Here is a 15,290-nt window from a genome sequence, read left to right as displayed (position 1 = left end):
GAGCTTAATAGGCTAATTACATGACTTTTCTGCACTCGTTCTGGAACCAAGTCCCCCAGCAATCTGATACAGGACATGAAAACTGTGAAACAAAAGACTTATGTGTCTGTCCTGAAATCTGCCTTTCTAGTGCCTCTCCCTGTTTTCTGTGATATATAAATAGGCACATTTAGGATCTCTCATCTTTAATTCAATTCAATAAACATTTATTGAGTGCCTACTATGTGCCAGGCACTGTGCTAAGTATTTCACAAATTTTACCTCATTTGATCCTCACAACAACCCTGGGAGAGGTGCTATTATTATCATCTCCATTTTACAGTTGAGAAAATCGAGGCAGACAGAAGTAAAAATGACTTCCTCCAGGCCACGCAGTATAAAGTGCTAGGTCCTCCTGACACCTAGCCCAGCACTCTATTCCCTAAGTCAGTAGGGTGTGATAGAAGAAACAAGCAGTGTGGTATAGTGGACAGAATGTTGGATTTATACTTAGAGAACCTAAGCTCACATAAAATCATATCCCCTCCCCCATAAGACACTACAGGTGGAATCATTTACTACAAGAAGCTTACAGAATAGTAATGCCCTGAAAAGGGAAGTTCAGCTGAGCTGTTCTCTATAGGCTCAGAAAAGCTTTTGAGTTCACAATTCTAAGCTTTAATTTTAATATTAGATATTTATCAAGCACTACAGAATCGCCTTGTGTTCTGTTTCACAAAGATGGCAAGGCCATTCATTAAAGCCAGGTCTGTGGACTGTATCATTCTCAGTAAGGGACAACACGGAAGTGATGAGTTAGGCAGGGAAATAATTCCCTTACAACTTGGGCACACTGTGGTAAGGAATAATTAACAGCTTGGGTTTTTTTTTCATTTCTTTAACAAAATCTATTCATATCTTTTGTTTTCACAGCACCTTCATTTCCAGATTTCTCTTCTAATACCCACTGAGTCATCCCCTATAATAAAGAAGAAAAACAAGTTCAGCAAAACCAGCCACCCACTGACACTGTCTGTCAGTCAGCGAGATCTGAGAAGTGATGCTCACGATGACATGTGGCCTCCTCTAGCATTTTTAACACTTCCCAAAGCTCTTTCCCACTTCTCATTCCACTTGGTCCTTGGGCAGAGGAACATTAAACATCTAAAAACATTAGACTGGAGGTCAAAGACCTCTGCCTGAGCACCTCACTCAGCCACTGGCGATTTATCTGATCCTGGGTCTCCTACGTCACCTCCCTGAGCCTTAGTTTCCTCTGCTGTAAAATAGAGATAATAAACAATGCTTACTTACTACTTACTTTATAGAGTTGTTTAGATGGAAGCCCTGGGCAAACTGTAAGGTGCTTCAGAAATGTGAGCTGTTTTCATTATTTTCATCAAAATAGACCAGATCTTATATACATCCATTTTATAGATAAGGAAATGAAAACACTCATAAAGTCATGCTAGGAACTGGTAGAAGAGTTCGAACCCAAACTCACGTGTCTTGACTCTAAGTCCCATGTCTTTTCTATTGGTGTTACTGGACCATCTTCCCTTTTCTTAATTGTATCTCCAATCCATAACACACTGCCTGGTACATAGCAGATGCTTAATAAATATTTATTGAATTGAATATATTATTGAAAAAGATGTCTTCCTGGTTGTGGAAGTACAGGTGTGCTGATGTAATCAATCAGTCAATCAATCAATTAATAAACTTTCGTTAACCTCCTACTATGTGCCAGGCATTGTTACACCTATCATTATGTTTTTGTCAATATCAATAAATCTTTTTTTAAAAAAAAAGAACTTAAAAGGTATCTTCCACACTCTTCTGCAATTCTGATCAATAACCCTGAAGAACAAAGCCAAAGATCGCATCTGATTTGTTTATCACAAGCATCAACAGAACTGTTACCTGAAGGCAAGCCAATTATTTTATAAGCAGAGAAAAAGAGAATGGGATGGTTAGGTACAAAGTATTTTGCTCCATTACTGCTCCAGAACAGAATGTACTGGCCTGGACACGTGAAAAATAAACTCTCCACTTGAAAATGAAACAAATTTACACTCCACGCCACAGAGAGAATAAAAATGAAACCAGTGGTACATTGCCACATTCCTTTCCGGCCGGTTTCAAATCCAGCTTTACTTTTGAAACCTCAGTAGTGGAAACAATTTATAAATCATGCACATAACTGCTAGTCTGATTAGTGTAGGGCAAAACTTTACCGAGTGAATCTTCTGGGTAGGATTTTTTAAAACTCTCTCATCATGTTAAAAAAAAAAAAGCTCCAGCTTCAGAAAGTTAGGATGCCTTAGGGGTGGTTTGAACAGACCTTTGGTGATGAAGTCCCTGCTTCCAGGCTTAGTAGGAAGCATCTTGGACCTGAGCTGTAGCCCTGCTCGACCAGCTTGGGTGTCTATGGGCAAATGACTTTCTTCTCTATGGGCCTCAGTTTCTTTTTATGTGAAATAAGGGGGCTGGACTAGATAATCTCTAAGGTTAGTTCTAGCTCCGATATTCTCTCCTGTAAGTCAAGTGTCATAGACAAGTGTCATAGAAAATGATCTCTAATAGGGGCTAAAACCAATTGCTGCCACGCTTAGTGTTCATTTCAACATGCTTTATCACTTCCCAGTTTGGAGAAGACCTAATTATTGAATTCTTTTTGGTGGCCCCCTGGATTTCACAAAAGCCAAGAGAATGCTGTACCCTAGAAAGGTCATTAGCCTAAGAATCAGGAGCCCTTTACCATTTGCTACTAACTACACTCACACCCAAACTCCCAGTTATATTTCTCCCTGAGCACTTTCTTTTTCTTTACAAAGATTACTGGGGGCCCAGAACTATGTCATTCACACGTGTACATCTGCTAGTTCATATTAACACTGTATCTAGATACCTGAGGCAGCTATGTGGTACAGTGGATAGAGCACCAGGGCCTAGAGTCAGGAAGACTCATCTTCCAGAGTCTGGCCTCAGACACTTACTAGCTGTGTGACCCTGGGCAAGTCACTTAACCCTGTTTGTCTCAGTTTCCTCATCTGTAAAATGAGCTGGAGAAGGAAATGGCAAACCACCCCAGTATCTTTGCCAAGAAAACCCCAAATGGGATCATGAAGAGTCAGACAACTGAAAAATGATTGAACAATAAATTTCTCCATGGGGATTAGCACTGATCTGATCAGCTACTTATAAGTAGGGAACGTTAGATTTGACCTTGACCTAGGACTCACTTCCCGTATAGTTATAACTCAATACTCTATGACTCTGAACATAGAATCAACTCTAAGGATCCTTTCTTATATACTCTTTTTTCATTCACACTTACTTTCTAGTACTGTATTGTACAGGAATTCAATTATAGATTTGGAGCTGGAAAAAAAACTTATAAACAATTGAATCGGGGCAGAGAAGTGGTGCAGAGGATAGAGCACCAGCCTTAGAGTCAGGAGGACCTGAGTTCAAATCTAGCCTCAGACACATAACACTCAACTAGTTGTGTGACCCTGGGCAAGTCACTTAACCCCACTGCCTAGCCCCCCCCAAAAAAAAAATTGAATCCTACTCCTTCCTTTTTCAGGGGAAGAAATTAAAGGCCCTGAAAAGTTAAGGGACTTGCCCAAGGTCACATAGCTAGTAAGGGGAAGAGAAAGAAAATAAACATTTATTAAGTGCCTATTATATGCCAGGTACTGTGCTAAGTGCTTTACAAAAATTATCTCAGTTAATCTTCATGACAACTTTGTGAAGTGGGTACTATTATTATCTCCATCTTACAGTTGAGGAAACTAAGGCAGACAGAAGTTAAGTGATTTGTCCAGCTAGGAAAGTCTGAGGCTCAATTTGAACTCAGGTCTTCCTAATTCCAGGCCCAGGGCTCTGTCCACTGCATCACCTAGCTGCCTCCAGATTTACAGCCAGGTTTTTCTGACTCCAAGTCCAATGCCCCATTCACTTTCCTAGACTGCCTCTCCAGTGTGCTTCGCTCTCGCTCTCTCTCTCTCTCTCTCTCTCTCTCTCTCTCTCTCTCTCTCAGGGATGTTATATGTCATCTAATCTAATCCCCTCATTTTACAGGTGAAGAAACCAAGGCTCAGAAAAGCTAACTGCCTTCCTCAAGATCACACAGGTAGGATATACAGAGCCAAGATTTAAACCACACCCACCTGTCTTTTCACTGTACCATGCGGCCTTCTACTAGTAGATGAGATTTTATTTCAAATAGTTAAAAGTCTTTACGTCTACCAAACCTCCCATTCTTACCATAATAATTTAAAGAACAGGATGACCTAGTTAAGTTAACCTGCACTGACTCCTGGGCTTAAAAGTGCAGGTAGCCTTGGGTGAAAATGGATGTTTCGACCCAAAAAAAAAAAAGACTTGATGCATAATACAGAGAAGGCTGATTTTTCTTTTCAGAGGTGTAATTTATACTCATTCGTTATTTAGCAGCTCAAGAGCAGGTGCAGAATGGGAATACATCAACCTAATACCCTCATTATTACCTAACATTTTGTCTCCTAGTGTAACATAGCCCCTTTTGGGTACAGAAATTGGAGAGAGAAAATTTTCCAGGTCTATGATCCACTTATAGAAAGGAAGATTTACCAAAACAAAAGGAAAAGACACAAAAACCTAAAAAAAAAATTACCAGAAGAAAATGTTTTCCTGGAATGATAAACAGGAAGGGTTATTCACACATTTTTTTTGAAGGGAGAATATCCAATTTAGCAGGACAGTGGATCAAACACAGTTTATGCAATCAGATAAAAGATCAACATTTTGGCACTTTTAATTCCCAGACACTACACATACGATAATCACATATTAGTGTTGTAAGGATTTTGGAGGAGCATACAGTCCAGCCAATGGCTAATAGGAGAACATCCTACAACAGCCTTGACACATGGTCATCCAGTCTTTGTACCTAGCATAGTACCTGGTACGAAGCCTCATAGAAATGCAAGTTGACTTACTGATGCTTTGTAGATCTCTAATTATGGGGAACTCACTCTCTCCCAAGACATCTGCTTCTACTTTTGGATAGCTCTGATAGGAACTTATTCTTAAGATGAGCCTATATCTGCCTCTTTGTGGCCTTTATCTATTGCTCCTGGGGAGGAAGGGAAGCAAGGCAAAGCTAATCCCTCTTCTGATACTCAAAGGTGGCTACTAAGACTCTCCATAAGTCATTTAGGAAGGTGAGGAGTCTGAAGATTATGCCTCTTGAAGATCAATTAAAGTCACGGTAAACCTTCTTCTTTCTGATTAGGGCATCATTTTTCTTCCTGCCACTGAGGTCTGCAGCCTTGGAGTCATTCTCAACTCTTCCTTTCCCTTCATTCCCAGTCTCAGCATCTCTCATCAGCTCTCAAGCCTGGATGCTATCTCCACAATGTGTCTTGCATCTGTGGTCTTCTCTTCACTCACATGGCTACCACCCTAGTTCACATCCTTATTACCTCTCACCTGGATAATAATAATAATTTCTAACTTGATCTAGCTCTTTTGGGTTTATAAATTGCTTAGTAAATATCTCCTTTGATCCTCAAACCAACCTTGTGAAGTAGCTACTTCATTATTATTATTAGCTTCATTTTTCAGATGAAGAAACAGAAGAAGAGTAGCTAAATGATGTGCCCCTGATTATACAGCACATAAGTGCTTGAGGAAGAACTCAGACTCAGGTTTTCCACTCTGTCCAGAAGCCTCCTAATTAACTGGAGAGCTGACTTTCAATCTCTCTCCTCTCCGATCCCTCCTCCACACAGCCACCAAAATAAAGCTCTAGAATCTTCAGGAGTCCTAAAGATATTCTAGCATAAAATGCAAACATCTCAGGTTGGCATTTAAAACCCGTCACAGTCTAGACACTGTTTCCTGTCATGAGCTTTCTATTTCAGCCAAACTGACCTACATGTTATTGCCTAAATTCCTCATTCCACCTTCTGCCTCTGAGCCCTTCCCCAGGCTATCTCAAATGTTTGGAAGACATGCTCTCCTCCCCTCAGCCTCTTAGAACTTCTAGCTCCATTAAAGTTTCCGCTTGGGTGCCACCTCCTGCAAGGTCTGTTTTCTGATTCCCCCTAGATGTTAGTGCATCCTTCCACCTCAAATCAGAGTGTTTACAAATATCTTTTTTACATTCTTTTCCCCTTCTCAAGAATAGAACCTTTGAGGGTAGGGGCTATTTTTCATTTTGTCTTTGTATCCTCAGTACCTTGCACATAGCAAGTGCTTAATAAACGTGGGTTGGATTGGATTGAATGGGATGGAATGGGCTGTCTAGCCTAGAAAAAGAGAAAACTTAGGAGGAACGTAATTACTGTCTGACTTGAAGTCTTGAAGGGCTGACATATGGAAGTGGGATTAGACTTATCAGTCACACTAATGATGGCAAGTATTGTCAGCTGAAAGTCTAACGGTAAAGCAGAAAATAGAAAAAGTATAAAAAGTGAACACAAGCATCATCAACAATAGTTAAACTTTCAATTTTTAAAAAAGGTAAATGGAGAACTCAGATGTCTAGAAAGACTATTTTTCCAGGATTAGCAAATTAGCTAACTGGGACCTAATTAGTTATTTTATGATGATAGATGATTATTTGTTTAAGATACAAGCTTAAGGTAAGGCACTGTATATTCTCCCTCTTCCCACTTTGGAGATTGTGTCTCCTTAATTTGTCCAGGCTGGAAATGCAGCAGCCATTCTCAGAGCCAGCTCCACTGCTGATTGGCACAGAGGCTTTGGCAGCCTCCTGGCTCTCTGCTTCTGGGGGCTCACCACATTGGTGTCAGACCTAGTATGGAAATTTGACTGACTTTAGTACTACTGAAACTCAAAACCCTAGAAAGAGCTCAAGCAATCCCCCAAGACTTAGCCTCCTCAGTAGCAGGGATTAGAGGCACTGGGCATTCTCAAGAATTATTAATTTGTTATTTTTTAAAAGAAGATGTATTGGTTAGAAATTCAAGAACATAGAATTCATTCATAGACCTGCCTGGTGAAGCTTCAGCACAGAAATTCTCACTGACAGGCAGAAACGACTGTAACAACAACAAAAAGTGACCTCAGTTGAATGGGAAGAAGATTCTGAGTTGACAACAAAGTCTAAATGTGATCCTGATGAATGAATCTGTGAATAGTTGTGCAGCAGATGACATCATCTCATCTCTGTTTAGCTTTTTGCTGCATATAACTTCAGCACAGCAGGTAGATGTCTTAGGGGATAGGACCACAAACAGTAAAAATGGGGAAAATGATGTAGCTATGTTCTTTCTATGCTAGAAGTCATCTGCTTTATTCTCCACTAGGGTTAGCCTCATGTGTGCAAAGAATAGGAAGAATAAAATTATGCCCCAGAAAGGGCAGCTCAAAAAAAAAAAATTTTTTTATGGCATATAGAAATGCTGGCCTGACACAGGGCTTGAAATACTCACATTTCCCCCAAGGCAACTTCCTTGGGGGAAGTCTTTGAAGACTGTTTTCAAATACAAGTCCATCTCAATTTCAAATTTCAAATCCCAAATCAATTTCAAATGTAAGACAATGGGGCAATGGGATAGTTATGCTGGATTTTATTGGTGTGAATGGAAAAAGTCTAGACAAGTCCATTGTGCTTTAGATAGTACTTCAGAAAGGGGCTAGCAAGAGGACCCTGGCATAAGGGAATGTGGAAGGTGACCAAATAGTGATAGTGAGTGGAACATTCAAAATGACACATTTCACTGGCTTCACAATTTTGCTTACTCTCCACTGCCAAGGCAGTATGGCATAGTATATAAAGCACTGGACTTTAAGCCAAGAAGACCTAAGTTCATGTGACCCTACGAGTAGAGGGTCACCAGGCTACCAAAGCTTCTGTGCCAATCAGTAGTAGGGCTTGGCCTGGGAGTGGCTGTTCACTTCTAGCCTGGGCAAAATAAGGGAACCAAATATCCAAAGAGGGGAAGGGGAAGAATATAGAGTGCTTTATCTTAAGCTAACAAATAATCATCTGTCATCATAACAAATTAGATCCCAGTTAATTAATTTGCTAATCCTGCAACAATAAAGAGTCTTTCTAGACAACCAAGTCCACACACTCAACCTCTCAGTGCTCTAAGCAATTCTCTAAGACTATAAGTTCCAGAGAAGAGGCCAATTTGCATTGGCATTGGTAAGTTGTAGAGAAGAGGACGGAGGTCGATTTCTTTTCTCACTCAGAAGGAGGCATTATTTGTGTCATTCAGAAAACCTAGACAGAGTTAATGTGACAACACCATGAGCACAATCTCATTGCTGCACAGAAGAAAAGGGTGATATAAAAGGCAGAAAACTCTTTTTTTAAAGTTACTAACTCTATTTCTTCAAACTTCCCAGTTCTATTCCTTTTATTTTTTGCTTCAATTTCAAATGAACTTTCTACAGTGTTGCCAACTGTTATAATTATTTGCATAAATTGCCTAATAAAATTTTATTGTTCATACAAGAATTGAAAAAAAAGTTAAAACTTTATTAGTGTCTAGTGTATCTTGGAGAGGAAGAAAGTATCCAACATCTATTGAGATGTGTCTTTGATACAAGATGACTCATCACTTAACAATGTTTGACAGTTTATCCCATATACCCAAATTACTTATTGAGTTTCCTCAAAATTGGACATGAAGACACTAATAGACATTTGTCCATTAGTGTTTAACGGTGGTAATTAGTTTTCCCCAAAATCATTCTTCAGAGAGATCACTGTGATCTGCGTATCAGGCAAGAGTATTGTCAAGGGACTGATTGTAATTCGTTTTGTGATTCTTAAGGGTTGGGTTGTGTGTGTGTGTGTGTGTGTGTGTGTGAAAGCAAATAAACACTTTTTCTAAAATTTTCATCTGCATTCGCTGAATTAAAGTAGAAAAAAAGGAAAGTCCGGGTGGAAACATTGCAAATTCATGCCGTTCCTCAACACTCACTGAAGACCAACCTTGAAATGCTTTGACTCAATGGACATCCTGAAGCAAGAAGCAAGAACAAGAATCTCACAATAATACAGAACAGAAAAAATTCAGAACTTATTAGTCATTACCCTTCACCACGGCCCGCAGAAAGACTAAAGAAAGGAAGATATGGATTTGAGGGACGCTCTTGTAATGAGTTTAACTTACATATAATAGAGGCTATTAAAGCTTGAAGGGACTTTAGAGAACATCTATTCCAACTTTGCCACTTTGCGAGATGAGAAAACTGAGTTCCAAAGAAATAAAATTAGAGGACCAGGGGCATACACCCAGTAAGCAGCAGAAATGGGATGAGATCCCAAGCCTTTTGATTCTCAAACCTCTTTCTACTAAGACATGCCACTTTTACTACTGCTTCAATCATAATTGATCTCTTTCTTTTCAGAACCCTTATAGCAGAGGTGTCAAACAGGCAGCTCACAACACTTGGGAGTGCAGCCAGAAGCAGATTAAAACATAGTTTCTATCTGATTTTAGTGGGTAGATTTATTAATTAAAAAAAAGAAATATATGACACGTGTGGTTTTCCAAGTCAATATGTGACCCACAGGCATCCTTATGTACAGTTTAGTGGGCCCTATATTCTTTTCAATCCATTTAACTTTTCTCCCACATATAACTGATAGGATTTAGAACTAGATGAGGACTTTGAGGGGATCAACCCTTACATTTCACAGATGATCAAAATAAAATGCTGAGAAATTTTGTCAGTGGCAAAGCTGGAACTAGAACCCAGATCAACTTATTAAATACACAACCTCAGATAATGGAACCTACTCTTACTGTACTGTATCATAAGCTCCTTGAGGACAGGGGCCATAGACAGGCCCCTTTCTTCACGCCTGCCCCATAGTTCCTAGCAGAAAGGTCTGCTCACACAAGCCAATGACATGAACTATTTCATTGTAAGAAAGTTCAATACAAATGGGTTGGAAATTAGCAACAGTTTTGATAAAATGAAGGATGGAGAAGGGATGAAGATTTAAAACGCCAACTATTACTCACTCCTTTGTTTCTGCAGTCAACAAGTATTAAGTCAGGCACTTTGATAAGAGCCATACATATAAAGAAAGGCAAACACAGTCCCTTCCCTCAAAAAGTTTACATTGTAAGGAGGGACAGACCGTGTGAGTAACTAGGTATATGCAAGATATACACAGTGTAGATGAAGGTAAGGCACCGGGAAAGGCCTCCTGTAGAAGGTGGGATTTGAGCTGAGCCTTAAAGGAAGCCAGTGAAATTAGGAAACAAAGGTGACAGGGCAGAGTACTCCAGTGGTGGGGGACAGCCAGTGCAAAAGCTTGGGACTGGGCTCTCATTCTGACCCATTAGCAGCCTGGGTTAAAGGATCAGAGGTGTATGAAGGATGGGGGATAAAAAAGGACAGAACCAAGTCAGGGACATACATACATGATACATGTATACATAGATGTGTATGTATATACGTACATATATATGTGTGTATCTGTGTAGGTGTATGCATGTATATATATATACAGAGAGAGAAAGAGAGACAGAGAGAAAGAGACAGAGAAAGAAAGAGAGAATGTACATGGAACTTAAATGAAAATAGGTTCTGTGTTACAAAGAAAAGGAAAAAAAAAAGATTTAAAAGGTGTTTTGAGGCACTGCCAGCTTCACATAATGACTTGTCTTCCCGATTTCTACATTGTCAGCAACCAAAACACCAGAAGGTAGTTGGCAATTTTCTTGGGATGATGAATAAGAGAAAAGACAGTGGGGGCAAATTCTATGAGATTAAAAGGACCTTCCTGACAAAAAGAATGTTTTTCAACCAGCAACTGCTATTCAGAAGAATCATAGCCAGAATAAGAGGTCAGGTTTAAGGTGATGTTAGTATCAGGGGGCTTATCTAGCTATTGTGATAATACCAGGCATGAAAGTTCCTATTCCCCAAGGTGAAAAGTAATGAAGACTAGTGGAAAGAGGATCGGTTAGAGAGAGAGTCTGGCCTGGGTTTGAGAACTGCCTCAGCCACTCAGTACCTGTGTGATTGTGGGCAAATTATTTAATCTCCTATCTGCCTCAGTTTCCTCCACCTATCATATGAGTATTATAACACCTCAACTACTTCACAGGGTTGTTGTGAGAAATAACAGTGTTGCCTTTTCTCAATCCCATTTTGCTATCGATTAGCTTAGCAAATGCGCAAGCCTCCATTTCTTAGGGCTGGGGTTTTCTATACCGGAATAAAATTAGTGTGGTCTCGAATGATAATATGTAATCATTTAAGTATTCTGGGCCCTTTGTTGACTTTATTTAAGTAGTCAAACCACAGTTTTACAATTGTTTAAAAGGAAAAACTGGGCGACCATAAGAGATAAAGAAATTGTACTTCAACGCTGTTCAATCAAATGCTAGATGATCAAAGCAAAGGCATCATGTTTGTGGACGTCCCTTACGAAACAATGTAGCTACTCGTGTTTCCCAACATGATGTACTCATTTCAGTACTTTCTAGGGGAAGCCGTGTGTGGTACTGGCTCTGCAGTCAGGCTGAGAAGGGAGTGAGAATTCTGTTTCAGAACTCAGTAGCGGTGAGGTAACCGAGTCTCTCAGATCTCTAGGTTCTTCATCTGCAAAATGGGCATAATGATAATTGTGTGCCCTACCCCATCAGCCTGTTGTAAGGATCAAGTGAGAACATAGGTAAAGCACTAGATAAATGAGTCATTATTAGATCTTTAGCTAATTCTGCTTAATAGACTATTTCTTGTCTACACTGGTTTGGGATCTGTATGTGACTTGCCTGTCCTGTGCTTATTTGTGTAGCATAAAGCATGAGTGATTAACTTAAGTAGCCACTTCAGAGCACTGATAGCATTCTACCCCTCCTTGACTTACAAACCTCTTCATTCTTCTTTCCTCCTTTGTCCTCTCTCTCTACCCCTTTCCCTGTATCAATATAAAAAACACATTAAACTCTCCTGTTTTAGAATAACTCATTAATTGTATTTTTAAAACTTAACAGTTTCTTTCCCCCCTTGTCCCCTTCCTTTATTCTTTCTTCTTTATCAAAATGAAATACAGATTAATCTGTTTTCCAAAAACTTGAAAATGTATTTTGTAAAACTTTATAAATTTCTCTCTCTCCCCCCATATCCTTCTCCCCTATTTCTCTATCTCTGTCTCTTTTATAAAAATGAAATGCTGACTATACTTTAATTTTAGAATAATTTTAAGTGGTATCTTTTTTTTTTTAGGCAATTGGGGTTAAGTGATTTGCCCAGGGTCACACAGCTAGTAAGTGTCAAGTGTTTGGTCTGAGGTCGCATTTGAACTCAGGTCCTCCTGACTTCAGGGCAGGTGCTCTATCCACTGCACCACCTAGCTGCCCCAAAATGAGATCCAGGATATTTTTTTTTTAGTTAGGCAATTGGGGTTAAGTGACTTGCCCAAGGTCACACAGCTAGTTAAGTGTCAAGTGTATGAGGATGGATTTGAACTCAGATCCTCCTTACTCCAAGACTGGAGCTCCATCCACTGCACCACCTACCAGCCCCTGGTTTCCTTTTTTTTTTTTTAAAGAATGCCCTTTCCTTTTTCCAGTCTATATTTTCTTTCCCTTTCTTCCTTTCTTTACTTCTTCCTCTGTTCCTTAGGCCTGCCAGTGGCATTTATTGATATTGCTAAGCCCTAGTAGAAAGCCATCTAGGATAACAGGATTGCTAAGTTTGGTGTAGTATCTCACCAACATCAGGTATCCTATGGCCTCTTAATAGATGTTCAAACTCAATACTCAGATCCTCCTAACTCTGAATGTCACCTTCCTGAAATAAGTCCCCAAACCCATGCCCACAACTGACCTATGGATGATGCGTTGATTCTGGAGGTAGTCCAGTGCCATGGAGAGCTCACAGATGAAGAGTTTCACTGTGTCTTCTTGGAAGCGGACATTTTGCTGCAGGTGATAACGCAGATCACCACCCAGTAGGAGATCTACCACCATGAACATGTCCTCCTCATCTTGGAAGGAGTACCTAAAACAGCACACACCCCATGGACGTAAGTTAAATGACTTCACAAATCACTAAGTAGCCGATTGTTCAATGGCATTAGTAATGCCATTCAAAACATATCCTGGAAGGATTAGAACAGTTTGGATGGAAGGTTTTCATCATGGACTATGTAGTATCACATACATTTTATTCTGTTAGGGACTGCATTATCTGGTTATCGAATGGAGACATCTGGCTTCCATTTCTGGCGTTGTCACCAGCTATGTGACTGCAAGTCACTTAACCTCTTTGCGCCTCAGTTTCCTCACCTGTAAAATGGGGGCAGTCAAATTTAGCCATAACCGAAAGGTTAACGGTGAGCTGCATCTGAGAAAATAGGATTTAAAGTTGAAGGAAACCTTAGAGATCATCTAATGCAATTTTCCCATTTTGGAGTTTATAGCATCCTATATTTAGAGCTCAAAGGTTATTTAGTCCAACCTCTTAATTTCAGAGATGAGGAAACTAAAACCCCAAAAGATTAAATGCCTTGTTAAAGTCATGCCCACAACTGACCTATAATTTCAGGAGGCAATATGATACAGTGGAAAGAGTGAGGGATTTTTGGAATAGGAGGATCTGAGTTCAAATCTTTACTGCTACCTGTATAACCTGGTTATGATAAGTCACTTAGCTTCTCTCATTTTCTCAGCTGTCAAATGGGGGAAAAGAGTATGTGTTAAAGATCCCTTGCAACTCTAAATCTATGATAAGGTGATCCTAAGATTCCTAATACAAATCCGGTATCCTTTTCATTAAACCATACTGCTTTCTTATAATTATTGTGAAAGCATCATAAAACGCTAAATATTAAGGAATTAAACAATGAGAATGCAGCACAGTTTGCTGGGCTGTTTATACCACTTTTCCAACATGTAATCTTTGGTTTTTAAAAAAGTTAAATTTATTTCATCACTTTTGATCTAGCACACATTTCCCTCCAAAATCTTTATGCACAATTTACTTCTTGAAAAAAAGGCTAGTTTGTTGGTTGTTAACAGAAAGGCAAGCTATGTCCTTTAAACTCAGATAACATGGTATGAAGTAATCTTTGTTTCCAAAGGACTGGCCTCGGCTCATACAAGAGATATTCACGAACTCATGGATTCAGGAGCGGAAGGGAACTTAGAGGCTGTATCTTTCAACCCCCTCATTTTGCAGATGAGTCAACTGAGAGATGAGAGGTCAAGTGAGTGCCCTGGGTCACCCAGGCATTGAGCAAGAGATGGAATTTGAACCTGTTTTCTGATTCAAATATGTATTCATCATATCGTATTTATAAAAAAAGTCCTACTGCTATAGTTATTTTTATTTCTCTAGAAAAATAATTCATATATTGGCTAAGGAATATGTATCTAGATCGGTGGTGTCAGATAGAAACAGGAGCCACTAGCCATCCATAATGATCCCTGTGGGCCACAGATTGACTTGGAAAACCATATATTAGCATTGTCTATGTTCTACTGTATTTTTATTTATTTTGTTAAATATTCCCAGCCAAACATTCAGACATAATGCAACCCTATTAAAATGAACATACATTCATTTTCCAGGATCATATTCTTTATCCACTATGCCCCTTGGTAAATAAAAAAGGAGATCTCTTTGTCTTCTATTTAACTATTTCTGCAGACCTGCTAATTCCCCCATTTCTACAGCTATGTAAGTTAAAGAACCTATCTTGCTTTATTTATTTCTTGTCAGGGTCTCTAACAATATCAATTCTGGATACAGTGTATAGTGGTTTAGGCTGATATAGGATGAAGAATAGTGGAAATTCAAAAGACAAGTACATTGTTTTAAGATACATGGAGGGTATAGGTAGTGTAGTATATTATCAATGATTATATGGGAGAAGTAGTAAAAAGTCTGATAAATACTGGGAAAAGGTGGTAGAGTGGTTGTGTAGCAAGAGAGGGAAAATACCACTAGTGTCCATAAAAATACTACAACAACAATAGGAGCATTTACATAGTACTTTAAGATTTGCAAGATACTTTATAAATATTAATTCATTAAAAGAGCTCAGGCCTTCAGAGTTCTGGGGAGATCTACTCTGAGGAAAGACATGGACTAGAATTAAACAGGATGAGAAGGCACAGGTGAGAAATGGTCTAAACAGTTAAAGTGCTCATGTTAATTAGATCGTAGATCCATATGGTAGTGGACTAGGACACTGGATTTGGAATCAGGAAAAATTGAGTTCAAATCTAGTATAGACACTACCATTGTGACCCTAGACAAGCTATTTTAACTTCTATCTGCCTCAGCCTCCTCTTCTATAAAACAGGAAT

At 39.3% G+C, this 15,290-nt stretch overlaps 1 protein-coding gene across 1 annotated transcript in view; it reads right to left on the bottom strand.

The window, feature by feature from the left end:
• Positions 1 to 15,290, bottom strand: part of STK32A (serine/threonine kinase 32A) — a 166,246-nt gene that overhangs the window by 73,380 nt on the left and 77,576 nt on the right. The window contains exon 5 of the mRNA XM_020964198.2: positions 12,805 to 12,978. Coding sequence (XP_020819857.1) covers positions 12,805 to 12,978 — 174 coding nt within the window. The remainder of the gene's footprint in view (positions 1 to 12,804; positions 12,979 to 15,290) is intronic.

Source organism: Phascolarctos cinereus, unplaced genomic scaffold, assembly GCF_003287225.1.
Source record: "Phascolarctos cinereus isolate Bilbo 61053 unplaced genomic scaffold, phaCin_HiC Scaffold_2;HRSCAF=192, whole genome shotgun sequence".
Taxonomy (NCBI): domain Eukaryota; kingdom Metazoa; phylum Chordata; class Mammalia; order Diprotodontia; family Phascolarctidae; genus Phascolarctos; species Phascolarctos cinereus.
The sequence above is the reverse complement of the archived record's forward strand: the minus strand, read 5'-3'. Positions and strand labels throughout refer to the sequence as shown.